At 37.6% G+C, this 20,650-nt stretch overlaps 1 protein-coding gene across 26 annotated transcripts in view; it reads right to left on the bottom strand.

The window, feature by feature from the left end:
* The window catches only part of man2a2 (mannosidase, alpha, class 2A, member 2), an 80,163-nt gene that overhangs the window by 32,613 nt on the left and 26,900 nt on the right, over positions 1–20,650 (bottom strand). For all 26 annotated transcript variants that reach the window (XR_012400225.1, XR_012400228.1, XR_012400227.1 and 23 more), the window contains 8 exons: positions 19,768–19,895; positions 17,899–18,072; positions 14,545–14,731; positions 10,079–10,256; positions 9,057–9,259; positions 6,206–6,388; positions 1,856–1,970; positions 1,705–1,772 (listed from right to left, as the gene is read on the bottom strand). Coding sequence is in view for 14 of the 26 variants with exons in the window: in XM_073942810.1 (XP_073798911.1) it covers positions 1,705–1,772; positions 1,856–1,970; positions 6,206–6,388; positions 9,057–9,259; positions 10,079–10,256; positions 14,545–14,731; positions 17,899–18,072; positions 19,768–19,895 (1,236 nt within the window). In the remaining 12 variants the exon portion in view is untranslated. The remainder of the gene's footprint in view (positions 1–1,704; positions 1,773–1,855; positions 1,971–6,205; positions 6,389–9,056; positions 9,260–10,078; positions 10,257–14,544; positions 14,732–17,898; positions 18,073–19,767; positions 19,896–20,650) is intronic.

Genomic DNA, 20,650 nt, shown 5'->3' with positions numbered 1-20,650 from the left:
CCTTATTAAAGAAGATTGAAGCTGCACGCATATATATATATAAAAACATAATATTTAAACAAATATTATTGAAAAAAATATATATAAAATAACAAAATATAAAATATAAACTAAACCAAAACTTACAAAAGCTTTCATGAAACAACCTAAAACTGAAATTGAAAATTTGAAAAATATAGCATTAAAATAAAAAAGTAACAAAAAAAAAAGATAAACCATTAAAAGCTTTGCTGCTATGGCTGAACGATACTGAGAAAATAAGCTATAAAGTTGGTAAAGGTGTCTTCAGAAACATTTTTTGAGCCAGTTGAAAGTCTCTTCACAATCCAACAGTACCAACAGTAAAGTAAATTATCTAAATATATTTGCATGTATTTTTATATTCTGGATAAGTCATAAAACTGAAAAATGTTCATCCGATTTAAATTTGTCAGGCTGGTAATTCCCATAGTTCTGATAAGTAGCCCAAACTGTCAGTCAGCAAATGTAGATTTGTACATCTGCGCACCACTGTTCACGCAGATCCGCCATTTGCGCATGCACGCCTGCCGCATTTATGTGCACGCGAGAGAGAGACAGCAATAAAAACAAATGCTGAATCGAAACTTTTGAAAATCCTAAATCAATATTGGAGTTAGTTTAGCACACTAAAGGAAGGACGACACCATGGCTGAAGGATTTCTTTTAGACGGGTAATGTTCTGTTTTAAAACTGTTTTAGTCACGCAGAGCTGATGTAGATTGTGTTGCTATGAACGGCTTAAATGCACAGAAGTGTTGTTCAGCCACTGAAATCTTCCGGAAAAAGATTGATGTGACTATTTTCAGTTTCATAAGGGACCTTTTACAACATCGATTATGTCGATTTTTCTTTAGCTTAACAACAAAGCATTAGTAAATATAGTCTGCCTAGCCTGCTTTACTCAAGTGAACTTGCTTTTATATTCACACTGGGTCATTTTTGAACAATGACAACCTGTGACGCGCTCCCTACTTAGTAATAGGTGTAAGCATTGTATAGTCGCTTTAGCACACAGCGTGTGAGAGAGTGAGACCAGTGATTCTTGCATTCATGCACTCCATGACAAGTTTTGCTTGCTACACAACTAAAAAACGTGCTGATATAATAACTTTCTACTGAAAATTGTAGTATTAAAAAGTACTGTAAACTGGTGAATGACACGATCTAGTGCAGCAGTTCCCAACAGGGGGGTCCCAGCCCACAAGGGGGCCTCAATAAGCTCAGTAGGGGGTCGCGTCATATTTTAAAAATCTTTAAGCAGTGGACAATTAGGAGAACGACATCATGGTGGCGCAGTGAGTAGCACGATCGCCTTACAGCAAGAAGGTCACTGGTTCAAGCCTCGGCTGGGTGAGTTGGCATTTCTGTGTGGAGTTTGCATGTTCTCCTCGTGGGTTTCCCTCAAAGACATGCGCTATAGGTGAATCGGGTAAGCTAAATTGTCCGTAGTGTATGTTTGTGTGAATGAGAGTGCATGGGTGTTTTCCAGTGATGGATTGCTGCTGGAAGGGAATCCTCTGCATAAAACATATGCTTGATAAGTTGGTGGTTCATTCCGCTGTGGCGACCCCAGATTAATAAAGGGACTAAGCCGAAAAGAAAATGAGCGAATGAATTGTGCAGCTCTACATTCTCCACACTAAAAATGACTCCATTCAACATCCATTAAAGATAGCATCTCACCTTGGTGAAGATTCCAGCTCGATAAGCGTACGCTGCGGGAGAGAGTCCTGTGTGGCGCGTCTATCATCCTACAGTCATCGAGACAGAAGTTACAGGTCAGAGCATTAAACACACTGGCTGACTTTAGAGGAAAAAACCTGCTGCTCCTCACCGTCTCCAAGAAGGGCTCCGTCTGGTAGAAGCGATAAATGTCTTTATTCTTTATTATCAGGAAGTGCGCTGCATTAATGATCACTCGTTTCAGACCCACCAGAGAACGTAACAGCCTGTGGGTAGACGAGGAGATTAATCAAGAAGTCATCAATCCAAACTCGGAAAACGCTCACTTATTGGAAATGATATTTCATACATAACGGCCTGAGAGACTGCCTTCATTAGCTGAACATCCTCCACTTAGTTAATCCAAGGGCTAGGTCAACCCAAATTGAAAATTCAGCTATTATAAGGAACTTTCACAATAGGAACTAGCCACCATGCGTACTTTTTTACATTTCTTCTTTTGAAGTTTGACATAAATGCCCATTTAGCATTGGAACAACACCAGGATCTGAAAGACGACGCTCATTGAGCAGTATAGAGTCCCCTTCACTATTTCTGGGTGTTAGGACCCACACAGTGCGGAGGTTGGGCGCCCCCTGCTGATCTCAATAACACCACTTCCGACAGTAACCTAGCTTTCCCATGTGGTCTCCCATCCAGGGCCGGCCCGTGGAATAGGCAGTAAAGGCAAATGCTAAGGGTGCTGTACATCCAGGGGGGGGTGGCAGAAATGAGCGCGGTTAAGTTGGTTTTGTTTTCGATATTCCTGACATATTGAGTGCTAGACGGCAATGACTCAAAAACCTCTTTCCCTAAAAAGATCTAAAGTGTGTTTCCTACAAAAAGACAAAGCTGGTTATGTTTAACAGCTGACTTTTTTTTTTTTTCGCTTGACATTACGACCACTGCTCTGTTTGAGCCCTCGCAATCTGCGTTAAGCCGGGAGAGCTCACGCAGAGAGGAGCTCACAGTGAGCGACCGTCGGAAAAGTGCTTCTTTTTTTTACGTTTTTTTTTTTTTTTTTTGCATGTTTTATTTTAAACACAACTAATTTTCTCTTAAATGAGCACAAACAGTTACTAAAGTACTTGAATGCTTCATTAAAGATCTGTGCATTATACATTAACACCTTTGCTATCAAACAAAACACAATGAGAGATTCATTTGCTGCTCTTCACTAAATAACTATAGTAACATTAATCAATATGCAAATACAATTAAATGTGAAATAGATTTTAAAACTTTATTTATTTTTGAATAGGCCATTGATTTTAATAGGGTAAACTTTTTATTTTATTGTCAGTATTTTCTAATGTTTGCTATGTATTCTATCATTTGAAGCTATTTGTTGTCCCAAATTTTCTACATCCCAACGTTGACAGATTGCTAATCTGTTAGTTTTAACGTCACCTAATGTTATGGAAGGGCATAGATGTTATGGAAAATAGTAATAGAAGTAGGGGTGTAACGATACACTCAGCTCACGATACAATGTGTATCACGATATAATGTTCACGATTCGATATGTATCACGATATTTGGAATAAAAATTGAAAATATTATTGAAATGATTCAATTCAATTGAATTTAACAGTAAGAGCTTAAGGCTTTGCTTGGTCACTTGCGTTTTTTGTGTGTGCAAAAAAAAAAAAAATCTACATTTCCAGGTAATCAGCAGTTCTATAAAATAATCCTGAACTGATGTGTATCTGTCTGAGAGGTTTTTATGGATGGCTGTCTTCATGTTGGGCATGATGAGTGACAGGGTGGCCGTCTTTTCATTACACAGGACAGTCGTGGCTCTTTTCAGCAGTATAGGCAGGTTTACTATTTCTTCGGCTATTGCATTGGCATATTTGGCATATATGGCCACAGCCATGTCACCCTGCAGCCCAAGACCGGTTACTCACTGAAGCTAAGCAGGGCTGAGCCTGGTCAGTACCTGGATGGGAGACCACTAGGGAACACTAGGTTGCTGTTGGAAGTGGTGTTAGTGAGGCCAGCAGAGGGCGCTCAAGCTGTGGTCTGTGTGAGTCCTAATGCCCCAGTAAAAGTGAAGGGGACACTACACTGTCAGTGGGCGCCGTCTTTCGGATGAGACGTTAAACCAAGGTCCTGACTCTCTGTGGTCATTAAAAATCCCAAGGCACTTCTCGTGAAAGAGCAGGGGTGTAACCCCGGTGTCCTGGCCAAAGTCCCTCTATCGGCCCTTATGATCATGGCCTCCCAATCATCCCCTCTCCACCGAATTGGCTCTATCACTGTCCCTCCACTCCACCAATAGCTGGTGTGTGGTGAGCGCACTGGCGCCGTTGTCCTGTGGCAGCCGTCGCATCATCCAAGTGGATGCCGCACACTGGTGGTGGTGTGGAGAGACCCCCCCTCATGATTGTGAAGCGCTTTGGGTGTATGGCCATACACAATAAATGCACTATATAAATACACATTACATTACATTACATTTTTACATTACATTACATATTTATCTGACGTTTTCCAGTTTGTAGTAGTCAATTTAGTTTCTTATGACTATACACTAGCATTGGAATTTACTGCGCTGTGACGGGGCGCTACCTGAAATCTTGCCTAGGGTGCCAAATTGGTTAGGACCATCCAGGTACTGAACGGGTGCAGCCCTGCTTAGCTTCAATAGCCGCGTTTCCACTATCGCGCCTAAAGCGAGCGAGCCAGGGCGAGCCAAGGCCAGTGGGGTTTCCACTGTCACTTCCGGGGCCTAATCGGGCCAAAGCGGGGCTTTCTTGGGGCCAGCGGCCGGCCTTTTTCGGCCCGCCGAATACCTTGGGCCAAGGAGGGCCAGCTGGGGCTTCGGGGCGGAGTGAAAGGAGAGGCGGGCAGTTTTCTGATCGCACATGAGTACATGCGCCAAACAAATAAAGAAATAAGGGAAAGAAAACATCTAGCCTTATAGTCTGGTCTTTTTGCGTATGATCACCCTTATGTTTCCCTTTTAAATGTAAGGCTGCTGCATAAAATAATAAAGTAGTTTTAATTTATAGTGACGTTCTTTGCTGCGTCCTCCTTTATGTTTCAATAACGCATAATAATCTTTACACCATATTAAAAACACATCAGACAGTAAAGGTTTTCGAGAGTTTTTGTCAAGTTTAAAATGTTTGTTTGTTTGTGCACGTTTAGATGCCTTTATGTGTGTGTGAGACCGGGCAAAAGCGCTCCTTCACAGCTCTGTTATGCCGCGAGCGGCTTTTTTCTTTATTTATTTTGGAGATAATACACATATAAATACAACAGAAAGACATAAACTTAACAAAATACGTGCCCACTTTCGTAGACTTTAAACAATATATTGTCATATCTTGATAAAATAGCCTAAGGTAGCCTATATTGAAATATAATTTAAAGAATTACAAATATCGGATATATATATATATATATAATCACATTAAATAAATTAACCAATATAAAATAAACAAAAGCTAACTATAACAATGTAGGTAGCCTATATACAATACATAAATCAAACCGTTTTAAAGCCACATATAGCCTAACTTTCATTTTGCAAAGACCTGTCTGAAAAAAAAAAAAAGATTTTCGATATTTTTTAAAAACAATAAACACCGGAGAAGGTTTGAAATATTTATATAAAGTAAATATTTATATAAGTAGGCTAAATATTTATAAAGTATTTGGATACGATGATATTAATCAAATCGCGCAAACAGAGCATTATTTGAGTGAGTGAAAGCAACTGTTTATGTTTTTATTTGACGTGGTTAAATTTATAAATGAAACTTTAAATGATGAGTTTTAGTGAATAGCTGCCGAGCGCAACAAATATGGCTATATTTTATTAGGCTACTCGCTCTTGTGCTGAAAACTTAACACGACTTCTATCAAAACGAGGATGTTAAAAAATACATGCCATATCGAGTTATAAAGGAGAATTTCTGTGGCTTTATATTATGGATGTGTGCGCTCTCTGTGTTGGGTCCCTGCGTTAGTGGCGAGAGCACTCCATGCACAATGCAGTCGGTCGGCGAGTAAACAAATGTAATGAATGGAAATACACAGGTCTGTGCGTATAGACATATAATGTACTGCTGTACAGTAACGTGTCGTTTGTTTGTTTCGGTTGTCTTCATTTTAATGGTTTCGTTTCGTGATGATTTATGGTGTGCTTTATCTGCCTCATTCCCGCTGAAGTGGGCGGGTTGTGTGACGTTTGATTCGGGGACGTTCTGTGGGCGGTGTTTGCGTGACGCGCTGTGAGCTTTAGCCCGACAGTGGAAACGCGACATGATTTCAGCCTCATTTCTCAACCTCCCGGGCTATTGGCCCGCCCCGGCCTGATTAAAGCCCTGGCTCGCACTGGCCCGATAGTGGAAATGCGGCTAATGGGTGACCATGTGAGAGTTGCAGAGAGCAAGCTGCTGGTTATCCCTTTTATAATGCACATATCATTTGCAGATATCTACTCAGAGACCTGTTCCCGTAGTCGATGACGACAGCCTCTTTGGCAGTGCCCGTGATGGCATCATGATGCTGGAACAGCCCAATGTTTCGCCTTGCATCAGTCAGGAGAGAGTAATCTGAAACCGGATATCGTCCTTCAACTCCTGCGTGTCGTGCATGAGCCACCGCCAAACTATAGAGGATTTCTGCCCCTCTGCAGAGAAACACACACAAAAAGGCATCCAGTTAGCATGACACCGAACCAAACCACAACAACTTAACAAGCTGAGAAGCCAACCATAATAGAATTAAAGACTAAGTAATGACAGTAATTAGGCGATGCCTCGTGCTTAATTCAGTAGAAAAACTCAGAGAATAACTATTTTAATTGTCCCTCAGTAATACCGCAGAGAACAGGCTTTTACTCAAAGCATAATTGAATCTCTGGCAAATAAAACGAGACCGTTTCCAAACATGCTAAAATAATGGATTCAATTCAGATACCTCGATGGCAGTTTGAAAAGTGCTGCCAATTAAAAATTAAAAGGCTTCCTCAAAACCTTGTTAGCGACATTTTCTGACTGAAAGCTACTTGATGAGTTGTTAACGAAGTGTCAAATAGCAGCTCGATGTAAAAATGCTCTTCAATCCAAGCCTAATTTACAGAGGCGGTCATAAATGAACCATTTGTAGTTTGATTTCTGTAAAAAGCGTCAATATTTAATGCGCTGAAATGACATTTTAATGCAGTTCTGGACAACACCGTTTTAAACAGATTCACTTTCATGTTAGAGCTTAAATCCATTCAATAGTTGATGACAAAATTCTAGAATCTAGAATCATTTTTAAACAACCGAGTTAAATATTACTTTAAAGCTCCTGTGAAGAGCTTTGAAAAGTTCAATTCAATTCATCTTTATTTCAATAGCGCTTTTACAATGTAGATTGTGTCAAAGCAGCTTCACATAGAAGATTATAGTGAATTGAAACAGTGTCGGTTCAGTTTTTAAGTTCATTTCAGTTCAGTGTGGTTTAATTTTCACTGGTGAGAGTCCAAACACTGAAGCGCAAATTCATCGATGTGCAGCTCTACAAGTCATGAACCATGCAAGCCAGTGCCGACAGTGGCAGGGAAAAAACTTCACCAATTGGCGAAAGTGAAGGATAAAAAACCTTGGGAGAAACCAGGCTCAGTTGGACACGACCATTTCTCCTATATCCAAACGTCTTATGCAGAGCAAATGTGCATTTTTATCCGATGTTTGACATAATCTCAACCTAACACAAAGAGAGGGGGATTGAGCTCAAGGGCATCAAATGAAAGCATTTGATTGAGAAACTGAAGCATGAGGTGACGTCAATAAAGCCGTTGATCCATTTAGGCGGAAGTGACTACAAGCTTTACATGTTTATCTCAGCTTTATATCTTCTAAACGTGAATTTTGTCACTGTTTTGGAGCACATTTTGTTATAATTTACTGTTATTCATTTAGGATTTGCGTTTTCACATTCCAATGCCTTATTATTAAATAGTTAAAATGACTATAATTCAGGTAAATATTCTTAAGGATAAAATCTTATGTGTTCTTTGGAAGAGTGTACTTGCATTGTGATGATATTATATTGTCATTCTGGCATTATATAATGAGTGGCATAAAGTTACAATAATATTGTTTATCGCAATACACTCACCGGCCACTTTATTAGGTACACCCAACTGGTACTGGGTTGGACCTTTTTGCCTTCAGAACTGCCTCAATCCTTCATGGTGTAGAATCAACAAGGTACTGGAAATATTCTTCAGAGACTTTGCTTCATATTGACATGACAGCATCACGCAGTTGCTGCACATTTGTCGGCTGCACATCCATGATATCTCCCATTCAACCACATCCTAAAGGTGCTCTATTGGATTTGGATCTGGTGACGGTGGCGGCCATTTGAGTACAGTGAACTCATTGTCATATTCAAGAAACCAGTCTGAAATGATGCTGAATTGGTACTAATGGGCCCAAAGTGTGGTAAGAAAATATCCCCCACACCATTACACCACCACCACTCCCACCACCACTACCAGCATGAACCAATGATATAAGGCAAGATGGATTCATGCTTTCATGTTGTTGATGCCAAATTCTGACCCTACCATCCGAATGTCGCAGCATAAATCGATCTCGTCAGACCAGGCAACGTTTTTCGAATCTTCAATTGTCCAATTTTGGTGAACGTGCAAATTGTAGCCTCAGTTACTTCTGGTCTTCTGCTGCTGTAGCCCATCCGCCTCAAGGTTGGACGTGTTGTGCGTTCAGAGATGCTCTTCTGCATACCTTGGTTGTAACAAGAGTTACTCTTGCCTTTCTATCAGCTGGAACCAGTCTGGCCATTCTTCTCTGACCTCTGGCATCTACAAGGCATTTGCACCCACAGAACTGCCACTCACTGGATATCTTCTCTTTATCGGACCATTCTCTGAGATGGTTGTTCATGAAAATCCCGATAGATCAGCAGTTTCTGAAATACTCAGACAAGGCTGTCTGGCACCAACATGCCACGTTCAAAGTCACTTAAATCACCTTTCTTCCCCATCCTCATACTCTGTTTGAACTGCAGCAGATAATCTTGACCATGTCTACATGCCTACATGCATTGAGTTGCTGTCATATGATTGGCTGATTAGAAATTTGCGTTAACGAGTAGTTAGACAGGTGTACCTAATAAAGTAGCCGCTGAGTGTATATTTTAGTGCAATATATCGTGCAAAAAATAAATATCGCAACAGGCTAATAGTACTAATATGTACCATTTAGGGCACAAATAAGATAGAAAGATGTACGTTTATTGGATCCTGATGCGTCTAATGTATAATGTATTGACTGACTAACCTTAAGTGAGATTCTAAAATACGGTCCAGGTTTTTGTAGAAGGGTCGTGAGGTGTAGTATCCACTCCAGTAATGGTCCTCTCTGTCTGCATAAGCGAAGAAGTCTCCGCTCAGCACAGGGTAATCGGGTGGTCTCGCCCCCGAAGTCACTCCATTAGCCTTGTACACCGCATCAAAGTAGTCTGACAGCGTCGCAAACTGGGCCTGAAAGCATAGAGAGTAACTTGGAGGAAATCTTCACATGATTCTGCACTTGTTAAAAAACATATTTTATCTTTGCTTACAAACAAGTGCTATGGTGGAGATCACTATTAGCTGCACTAGTACATTTAAAAGGCACAATATGTATGATTTGTTTAATTAAAATGTTGAAGGCACGCCTAAACTACACATTTTCAACCTCTTCCTAATTAAACACACCTGAATCAACTCATCAGATTCAGAACATTAGGAGAGACTCCAAATACCTGAAGTCAATGGGTCAGATAAGGTAGACATAGAAACTATGTACTGTTGGTGTGCCTCCAGGAACAGGGTTGGGAAACGCTGACATAAAGACTAAAACAGCATAATATTTTTTTGCTTACTCATGTATTTACATTGTCCAAAATGTTTAGAAGAATGTTGTTTAGCACCTATTTGAATGTTTTCATGCTAATAATGTCATATTATTAGCAGTATGTTTTATTAAAACAGTAAAATTCCTAAAGTCGCTTTAATATGTTGTGTTTATTAGCCTGCATAGAGTGGCATTACAGAAGCCTAAAATGTATTTATTATTATAGTTATAGTTATATTAGGAGTCACATAGGATGTAATGAAGCCTACAACTCCCATTATTCCTCACTCAGTCAGTGCATCATCAAAATACGCCTTTGTTTATTGTGAATACATCACCTCTGGTGGGGAAAATTACATACTGTGCCTTTAAAAAAATCGATCAATCTACACCTAATTGCATTATTTTTCTAACAAACACAAAGAGATTGGTTGTAGTTTTGTACTGTTAAGCTGTAAACGTACCTTTACGTGCATTTCTGGATGGGAGTTCATGTAATCGAACAGTTTCTGGTAGTTCAAGTACTGCTGGTCCCACTCTAAAGCTTTATCATAGCGAAAGTCGTCCCCCAGAGGAACCAGCAACACTTTGCTCCGGAACAGCTTGGATTTTTTACGATATTGATCGAGCAGAACGCCAGCTCTGAAAGAGAAAAATGCCAAATCTAAAAGTAAATCTTGGGTTTTATTAAGGCTGTGAATCAACTGAGAACATTCAGAAGGTGAGTTAATATTTGGATTCAGCCAGAATGCAGTAACTCCTTAAGGCTGGTTTACACTTCTGGGTCGAGTGGCAGTAGGTTTTTATGTTCCTCTGCGTCGAGTTTCTTCACGGTTGTTTAGTTTTTCTGAATGCTACCTTTATGTACGAGTACCTCAAACTCGCTCATTCAGAGGAGGGAACCGGCGGACATGCAGCAACTTTAATCATAAGGTAAACACAAAACAAAAGTTTCCAACACTCGCTCCATCTGGCTCTCAGCTCTCGTCACAGCTCTAAAGCTGACCAACTTTTATTTTGTGCTATGATGTGTATTTGCACTAATGCACTAGCACTAATTATAATGTAAAAGAAATATATAAGAATATGTAAGAAAAAATGATGATGACGAAGAAAATCTCAATGAAGATATTTATTCAGCATAGCAGTCTCAAAATACATGGCAGTACCTTGGGTTCACCGGAGTCAGTATGAACCCTGAACATTCTTAAACTCAAACCTTTATACTGTTTTGGATGTTGCCTTTAGATGTTAATGAAGTTGCTCCTTGGCTGTTGACCCAACTGTTCTCTCTATCTTATCATGTTAATGCAGTTGTAGTCACCTCAAGCAATGCAGAGACAAGACCCTGTTGACTTCTCTTTTCTCTAATAAGTCAGCCCTTTTGGGAAATAAGCATCAATTCACCATTTAGAGTGGCAGACTCATTTCTTACAAATATAAGAGATATAATAATAATAATAATAGTAAAATATTAATAATAAATGATAATAAATAGTAAAAGAATAAATGATAAATATAAATTAAATTGTTGTCAAAAAGCGGCGTTAAATATACTTTGCATACAGAGGAACCATTGGTCCCACTTTATATTAAGTGTCCCTAACTACTATGTACTTACATAAATACAATGTACTTACTGTGTTTATAATGTATTTGAGAACACTTGTGGTACTTTTGAGTTGGGATAGAGGTTGGGTTTTGGGCAGGTTTGGTGGCATGGGTAGGTTTAAGGGTGGGTTAAGGTGTAAGGGATGGTCAACAGTGTATTTACAAATGTAATTACAAAAGTTCATTACAGATGTAATTACATACATACATGTATTTAATCAAGCATAAGTACACAATAAATACATGTATTTACACAATAAGTACATTGTAACAAACTATTAATTCCTATGTAAGTAAATATTAGTTAAGGCCACTTAATATAAAGTGGAACCGAACCATTGCAGCATGAAAAAATGTTTATAAAGGTTATAAATGTTTTAAACCTTCATAGTGTTAAATGATTTCTTGAACAGCAGATCAGCGCATTAGAATGACTCCTGAGGGATCACATGACAACCGTAGTAATGAATGTCCTCAATAAAATGCCCCAGTTTTCCTTTCATAGCTCAGTTTTAACCAGTCACGCCAAAATGTAAGAAAGCATGTTTGAACATCGGCAAAGGAAATGAGTCATGAAGCTAAACGTGCACCCATAAAACCCTCTGCCTATTCCAGTAAACCTGAAAGACCTCAGAAGTGTAATGACAGGTGCAAACTAATTGCTACAAGCTTGTTAATATCCTGGGTTTTCTTCAGCGCTGGATTTGGGTTCGAGCCCAGTTCAAACGCAACCCATATAAATACAGCTGGCGCCAGCTGGGTGACGGACAAATGAATTCTGTTGGCGAACACAGGATATTAACCTGCATTCACTCTTTGGCTAAACTCGCCCCGATCTAATTAATTCCCTGCTTTTGTATTAATCAGTGCAACAGCCACGCTGGTGATGAGAAGGTCAGATCATTTTACCGACTCTGACCTTTAAGGCTCATTCAGCTAAATGAACAAATCTTTGTGTTGTCATTTTGGTCATTTCAACAGAATATGATTAAATGTTATGTTTTAATACCCAAACACACAAAAATATATTGTGTGAGTCAAAATGATCAAAGAAAATCATTTGAATATTAAGTAAAGATCATGTTATGTTAATATATTTTGTAAAAATCCTACTTTTAATATATTAAAGCTAAATTTTGGATTAGTAAAGGCAACTTTGTCAATCTTTTGATATTTTTAACCCTCAGATTACATGCATCTCAGCCAAAAATGGTCTTATCCAAACACATCAAACATGGAAAGCTATTTATTCAGCTTTCAGATGATGTTGAAATCTTAATTTCAAAATAAAAGATTTTTATTACTTGTTTTGTTGTCCAGAATCACATATACAGTTGAAGTCAGAATTATTAGCCCCCCTTTTCATTTAATTAAATTTTATTTATTTATTTATTTTTTAATATTTCCCAAATGATGTTTAACAGAGCAAGGAAAATTTCATAGTATATCTAATATTATTTTTTCTTTCTGGAAAGTCTTATTTGTTTTATTTCAGCAAGAATAAAAGCAGTTTTAAATTTTTTAAACACCATTTTAAGGTCAATATTATTAGCCCCTTTAAGCTGTATTTGTTTTTGACAGTCTACAGAACAAACCATCGTTATAGAATAACTTGCCTAAATATCCTAACCTGCCTAGTTAACCTAATTAACCTAGTTAAACATTTAAATGCCACTTTAAGCTGTATAGAAATGTCTTGAATAATATCTAGTCAAATATTATTTACTGTCATCATGGCAAAGATAAAATAAATCAGTCATTAGAAATTAGTTATTAAAACTATTATGATTAGAAATGTGCTGAAAAAATCTAAAAAAAACTGAAATTGGGGAAAAATAAACAGGTGGCGAATAATTCAGGGGGGTTCGGACTTCAAACGTATACAGTTTTATCTTTTATTTTGATTCCAACATTTAGGCATATATGAAGATATGGTCAAATTATAACCAACAGCACATAATTATTAATTTGTAACCTTGATCTCCAGTCTGTTAACTGCGATCTGTCCTTTTATTGTTCATTTTGTTATTTTGATATGTCAGAAAGCAGAAAAGATTAGTTTGCCGTTACAATCTTCAAGCCCATGAGAAATCAGAAATAAATCAATCATATGTGTTGTCGTACAGATAAAGTTTAAAGCATTAACCAACTCTTTATTACCATTCAATGTTGTGAGAAAGAAAGACATTTGCATGTTTATAAAATATAAGAAATAAAGCTACAGTTTCAGAAATTCATTATGTACCCGAAAAAGTATTTAAAAAAAATAAAATAAAAATAATAATAATAATAATAACTATGCATCTGTTTGTAAGCAAGATTATTAATTATTAACTAATTTCTGTATCCAAATCTGCCATCATGTCATGTGACAAAAAAAGGACTAATCTTTGGACATTATTGCAATTTCAGAGCAGAATTTTGTATTAGAATAAAAAAACAAGTGAATTTATGCTAAATGATTTTAAGAGTATAGTAACTAGAAACCTAACATGACAAAAAAAATAAAATAAAATTTAAATATTAGATTTACAATGCAAATTTTAATAGAACCACTTGTTTGGTAAAAGTAAAAGGCGTGTGTCCACCAAAGCTTTTAAAAAATGCCGAAATGCAGCACAAAATGGCATCGTGCCCCGAGTCTTTCATATAACACAAGTACTAAGTACTGAATATATGACTTTAAGAAAACATTGTACATAAATCATATACACATTTGCTTACTATTCAATAATATTACTGAAAATAACATAAAAACTTCATAAAAATATTATTAACCTCCTGTGATTTTTTAAAAATATTTACCAAATGATGTTTAACTGAGCAAGGAGTTTTTCACAGTATGTCTGATAATATTTTTTCTTCTGGAGAAAGACTTATTTGTTCTATTTCGGTTAGAACAAAAGTTGTTTTAATGTTTAGACACCATCTTAAGGTCAAAATGATTATCCCGCTTAAGCTATATTTGATTTCCAAATGTCTACAGAACAAACCACTGTTATACAATGATTTGCCTAATTACCCTAACTTGCCTAATTAACCTAGTTAAGCCTTTAAATTGCACTTTAAGCTGAATAATCAAATATTATTGACTGTCATCATGGCAAAAAATAAAATAAATCAGTCATTAGAAATGAGTTATAAAAACTATTATGTTTAGAAATGTGGTGAAAAAATCTTCTCTCCTTTACACAGAAATATACAGGGGTCTAAAAAATTCAGACTTCAGTTGTGGTCCTACGAATTACCAAACAAAACGCTCCCTGAGAAAACTCGTTGTTCCCGAATCACATTAAAGATTCATACAAAATTTCCTCACCTCTCGGCCACATTGGCATCATTGATAGCTCTGGGCGGCACCTTCCACGGGCAGTTGACTCGACTGCCCGGCAGCCTCTTGAAATCAAACTGGCAGCAGATTTTGGGGTCGGGGCCGCACGTGTGAGGCACATCATAGCTGTAAAACGGCATCATGTGGCAGAACATGTCTGTGCTCGACTCGATATCTGCAAATAAAGAAAATCTCATTAATAAACTCAGGCTGGCAGGAGACTTTGGCACAGTCTTCAAAAGCAGATGCCAAGGGTTTGTGTTTTCTCAAACCTTCATTAGACGTTTAAAGCTCTTCCCACATGTAATTAATGATTGCAAATGCTCTATTCTGCTCTATTGGGCTTATTAAGTAAGTTGTGGCATATTTATTTTGCTTTGCTCATGCAAAACACACTGCCATGATGCTATTATTTTTTTCGCAAGTGTTTTTTTTAACATATTGCATTACCGTTTCAAGGCATTTCTAGTTGATCTTTGTTGTCACAAATCAAAAGAGCGCATCCTTAAAGTCTCTATGATCTATCCAGGAGATTTATTCACATTTTAATGCATGATTTACTAAGCAGATCCTCCAAGATCATTGAATTCAATGCAAAATCAAGCAAATCTCACAAACTTTTGTGGACTTTATGTTTTTGTAAAAATTGCTGCATATTTTGGACAGTCGACACACTGTTTAAATTCTCACGTGAATTCTTTAATTAATAAAGAATTAAAAGATGCACATTTTAATAGCAAAACACATCAAACATGGAAAGCTATTTATTCAGCTTTCAGGTGATGTTGAAAGGTGATGTTCAGGTGAAGTCAGAATTATTTGCCCCCCTTTTTTATTTCAGTTTTCTTTTTTAAATATTTCCCAAAGGATGTTTAACAGAGCAAGGAAATTTAAACAGTATGTCTGATAATATTTATTTTTTCTGGAGAAAGTATTATTTGTTTTATTTCAGCTAGAATAAAAGCAGTTTTACATTTTTTAAAACCCATTTTGAGGTCAATATTATTAGCCCCTTTCGGCTATATTTTTTTTTCAGTAGTTTACAGAACAAACCATCGTTATATAATAACTTGCCAAATTACCCTAACCTGCCTAGTTAACCTAATTAACCCAGTTAAGCCTTAAAATGTCACTTTAAGCTGTATAGAAGTGTCTTGAATATTTTAATAGCAAAACAATAAAAGAAATGCTGTGAAATTTGCCATAAATTTTGCAAAACTGTGTATTTAAAATTTGGGCTTCCGTTGTTTTTTATTCAACTGCTTGTGCACTAGCTAGTGACGTATCTCTGTGAACCAATAGCATTAAGCTGTGCGTATAGCTCCGCCTTTTGGAACACTTTTGTTGTGCTGGGTACCCTTTAGAAAGGGTACCCAAAAATGGTATGGTATAGTTCATTAGATCAAGAGCGCGGCGTGTCTGAGAAGAGATGCGGTGGGGAGGGGTGAGAAGAGTGCTTGACGATGCCTATTTAAGGACCGGGAGGGAGACGCGAGATTACCGGGAGATCACATATGTGATTGCCCTGTTCACATATGCCAAACGAACTGCGCTGACTGGGCAAACAAGCACCCTTAAAATGTTTTAACTTAATGTGCTGTGAAAAATTTTTTGGGAAAAAATTTCTTTTTTTAAGGTACTTTATGAAATGTTGCCATATGGCAACAATGTCCAGCAATGGATCTAACTTCTAAACTTCTAATTTAGAGCTTTCCTTATAATTAATAATTTTGCTGTTTAAAATTATTTAATTGGTGTTGCAGCATTATAAGTTTTAACACAGAACTTATGAAAGACACCTTATACATACTTTCCAACAACTGATATTCCAACAGCTTTCATTTATTGCATTCTATTTTTGCTGAATATTAATAAAAACAAACCTAATACTGTATTACCATGTAGTCAACATACAGTGAATATAAATATTTCCTCCAGTAAATATTAAAACAAATAAATAGCAAGTCTAGTATATCCAGATGCATCAGAATAATGTAGCTACTAGCTAACAATGTTTATATATTATACTACATACTATACTACGTCTACGCCTGTCTTATCTGCCTCTGAGCTAACTTGCCTGAACTGTCTCTATCAAATGTCCAGTCTGCATCATTCTCATGGTCACTAAAACCCCTATCATCCTCACTTTCACCAACAGGAAGAGCAAGTTCTGTCCTTTTCTTCTTTCACTTACTATAGAACATAGTGGTGCTCGCTAATACACTGTTCCCTGTATTGATATCTATTCAAAAGTAGTATTGCCATTAAAAGATTTTGTTTATAATGCAAATGTCATTAACACATAACTAATCAACATTATATTACTAGTTTTGATGTTGTTATTGTTACAACTTAAAAGTTCACAGCTGACTTTGCTAGCTAGCTAACCCATTGCACGTTCCACTATTGCACAGTGTTGTCATTTGGCAACACATACATTTGATCGATTTACAAAAAACTAATTTGATTTAAAAAAAAATTGAGTTGTGAATATGTCATCATGACTTACTGGAGGTGATGTCTCAGATTTCTTTGTGGATCTGACATAATTTGATCCTTTGTTTTTACTGACGTTTACATTTACATTCAGCAACTACTCACAATAAACGCCAGTCTGCCAGAAATCGCGCTACAGAAAAGCACAGCATGTCATGTGACTTAACCAAAGCACATTATTAGCTACACTAAGGTCTTCTCTTTCCACCAAAAAAAAATTAATGTCGGTCTTAAAGAAACAGTGGCAGGGAACATAAGTATCATGTTGCCATATGGTAACACCGTGCAGTAAAGGGTGTTCAATGTTGACACTTTTTCACACAGAGTTATGTCAATCTGCATTTTCTAAGTGTGCTCCATATGTGTGAAATGAGCTTCAAGATAACCTACATATGAAATCTGTACCATCTATTGCTATATTTAAAATATTTTAAATACATTTCAACCACTGATTATGGTTTATACTATTTTTGTGTGTGTCTATGTGTTGTGGCATGTATTTTATTTTATTTTTTTGTAACTGTCCTATGCTGCCTGTATTGACCAGGACTCCCTGGTAGAGGAGATATTGCATCTCAATGGGATATTCCTGATTAAATAATTAAATAACTAAATGTTTCACTAAGATCTTAACATTTACTTCCTTTGTGATTTATTATAATTTGAGGATTTTACTGCAAATGTCACATTCATAACACTGCTTTAATTGCTTTCTTATGAAACACGTGTAGATGCTTTATTACACATTTACTGAACTGAGAAATGACTCGCTTATATAACAATATAAATATTTCACCGTAATGTCATGTCATGTTGTTTTGTTGTGTTTTTGTGCTCTTTTACCCCAGGCCTGTCTCCACATGAACTCAAGGCTGCGTGTGGCTGCGAAGTGCTTCTTGATGGAGTAATGGACCCTCTGGATCAACATGCTGCTTATGTTGGCCCGTTTCAGCAGGTAAGGCATGGTGGCGCTGTGCCCGAATGGATCAACAGCCCAGCCCGAGCGAGGGGTCACACCTGCACAACACACACCCATTCAACATTACGGTCACACTTTATTTTGATGGTTTGCTGAACTTAAGTTACATTGCATCTACATGCCAACTAACAGGGGCGAACTGGCCATCTGCAATTTTTAAATGTGGGCCGGTCAGTTTTTTTTTAATATGTATTGTTTTTGAGTGCAGACAGCTTTTATATCTTGCTAGATGTGATATTATGATGATGATGATAATAAAAATAATAATAATAAATGTTAAGCATTGGCCCAATCGGCAACTGCCGCCTGGTTTCAAGATGAGCCGACCCAATCCAAGGTTAGCCGGACATAATCAAAACCTGGCTAGAATGTTATATTATTTCACCATCTTTACACCAAAATAAATAGTGAATGTACGTGTCTGTGGGTGGGGCTGTGTCGGTGTGGTAATGTGGGCTGGTGTGGCAACAGTGCCAGGGCTGAATTTTTGTCCCAGTCCACCCCTCACACCCCCATTCACATCTTAGATTGGTGGACAGATGGTGAAATAATATAAGCAGTACCATATGCAATAGATATTTAAACATTTAGTGTATGTGACTGGAACAAAAACAACCCATTTATAACAAATTTATATATGCAATCATTTCATTCATTCATTTTCTTTTCAGCTTAGTCCCTCTATTAATCTGGGGTCATCACAGCGGAATGAACCGCCAAATTATCCAACATATGTTTTACGCAGCGGATGCCCTCCAAGCTGCAACCCATCACTTGGAAACCTCTATGCACACACATTCACAAATATGCACCACGGACAATTAAGCCTACCCAATTCACCTATAGCACGTTTTTTGGACTTGTGGGGAAAACCAGGGGGAAACCTACGAGAACATGCAAACTCCACACAGAAACACCATCTGACCCAGCCAAAGCTCGAAATAGCGACCTTCTTGCGCCACTGCGCTGCCCCCTTTCGAGACTATTCCATTTAATTTTATGCATTTGGCAGCGTCTGATTTTAGAGACTTTTTTGCTTTCTCTGAGCTTTTTGGCACTGTCTTTCCTTTTTTATGGTCCATCTCTGACAATTAGCTTGTTTGTAGCTTTGTTTGACATTCCTGCCAGATTTTGATTACGTCCGGTTTACCTCTGATTGGGTCTGCCCATCTCAAAACCATCCGGTCGTTGCCGATTGGGCCAATGCTTAACATTTATTATTGTTATTATCATCATCATAATATTCACATCTTGCAAGAGATAAAAGCTGCCTGCATGTAAAAACAATCCATATAAAAGAAATAAACAAATAACAAACTGACCGGCCCACATTTAAAAAATAGTCCGGCCCTTCTGGCATTTGCCAGAATTGCCAGATGGCCAGTCCGCCCCTGCCACCCCTGCCAACTAATTCTCATTAGACAAGTAGACTGTTAGTTTGGGGTTAGAGTTAGTGTAAGTTGACATACAAAGTTTCTTATAGTCAGTTAAATGTCTGTTGAGGGAGCAGTATCAACAGATATCAAGCAGAGAGTCTATTAATACTCAAATGGACCATCAAAATAAAGTGTTACCAACATTACAAACCAAAAGCCAATTTACAGCTTTTCTCAATTGCTTTGGCACATTTTTCCAACTTTACTGCATGTCGAAATTTAACAATTGAACAGAATTAATTGACTTAAACTGTAATACAAATGCAAAAACCACAGCAGCCTGAAAACCCCTCATACCCAGATTCCTCTCCAGCCACTGATGGCCTTCAATGAGCTGATCGATCATGGCGAAATAGTGAGCGTTGGCTTCGTCCGTCATCACCCAGCCTCCGGTTACCATCTCCAGCTGTCCGCTGAGGATTAGCCTGAAAGAGGAATGGGTTTAGAAGAGGATTCGCCACATATCGCAAGACGAGGTGAGGAAAATCCCTGACATTAGATCAGGCTATTTAAGGATCTCTCAGATGGGCTAATTAACCTTGAGTGGATCAATGAGTTAAGAAGATCAACTAATGGAGAGTGGGCATCAATCAAACACTGAAGAACGTGGAAAAACACAATATTAGAGATTGTTTTTCATCTGTAATGTTTTTCCTAAGTCAATGGATTGTGAAAATGGATGGTTTTGGACAGATACGCTAGCTTTTAAACATTTTAAAGACATCTTGTTGCATTTATTTGAGTGCTTTCTAGTGCTTTTACTGCAGTTTATAGTTTATACAACAGTTCTGTTTGATTCCTGAATCTGATTGGCTGATAGCTGTGTGATATTCTGCAATAACAGCTCTCGTCCAGCCTCTTAACCCTTCACCCTTGTGTATTACTTCGCCAATATACAGCCACAAGCAGTATATCTACAGTTTGACAAACATTGCTGCTGTTGGGCAACAAAATGTACCTTTGAGGCTTTTTTAGTCGAGAATGTAGTTGTTTAGACTGCAACTATGCAGTTCATTTATAAGGATAGTGCATATTTTAAAATATTTATCATTTCTGAGAGACACTGCGTCAGCGGCCATTAGCCTGTCTTTGAGCAAAGATGGTTGATGTACATCCACAAGATTTGATTTGATTTATTTATATTCGATCAAAATATCATACATAAAATATCAGTAACAAA

Source organism: Danio rerio, chromosome 25, assembly GCF_049306965.1.
Source record: "Danio rerio strain Tuebingen ecotype United States chromosome 25, GRCz12tu, whole genome shotgun sequence".
In the NCBI taxonomy this organism is placed as follows: domain Eukaryota; kingdom Metazoa; phylum Chordata; class Actinopteri; order Cypriniformes; family Danionidae; genus Danio; species Danio rerio.
This window is presented reverse-complemented; position numbering and strand designations above follow the sequence as displayed.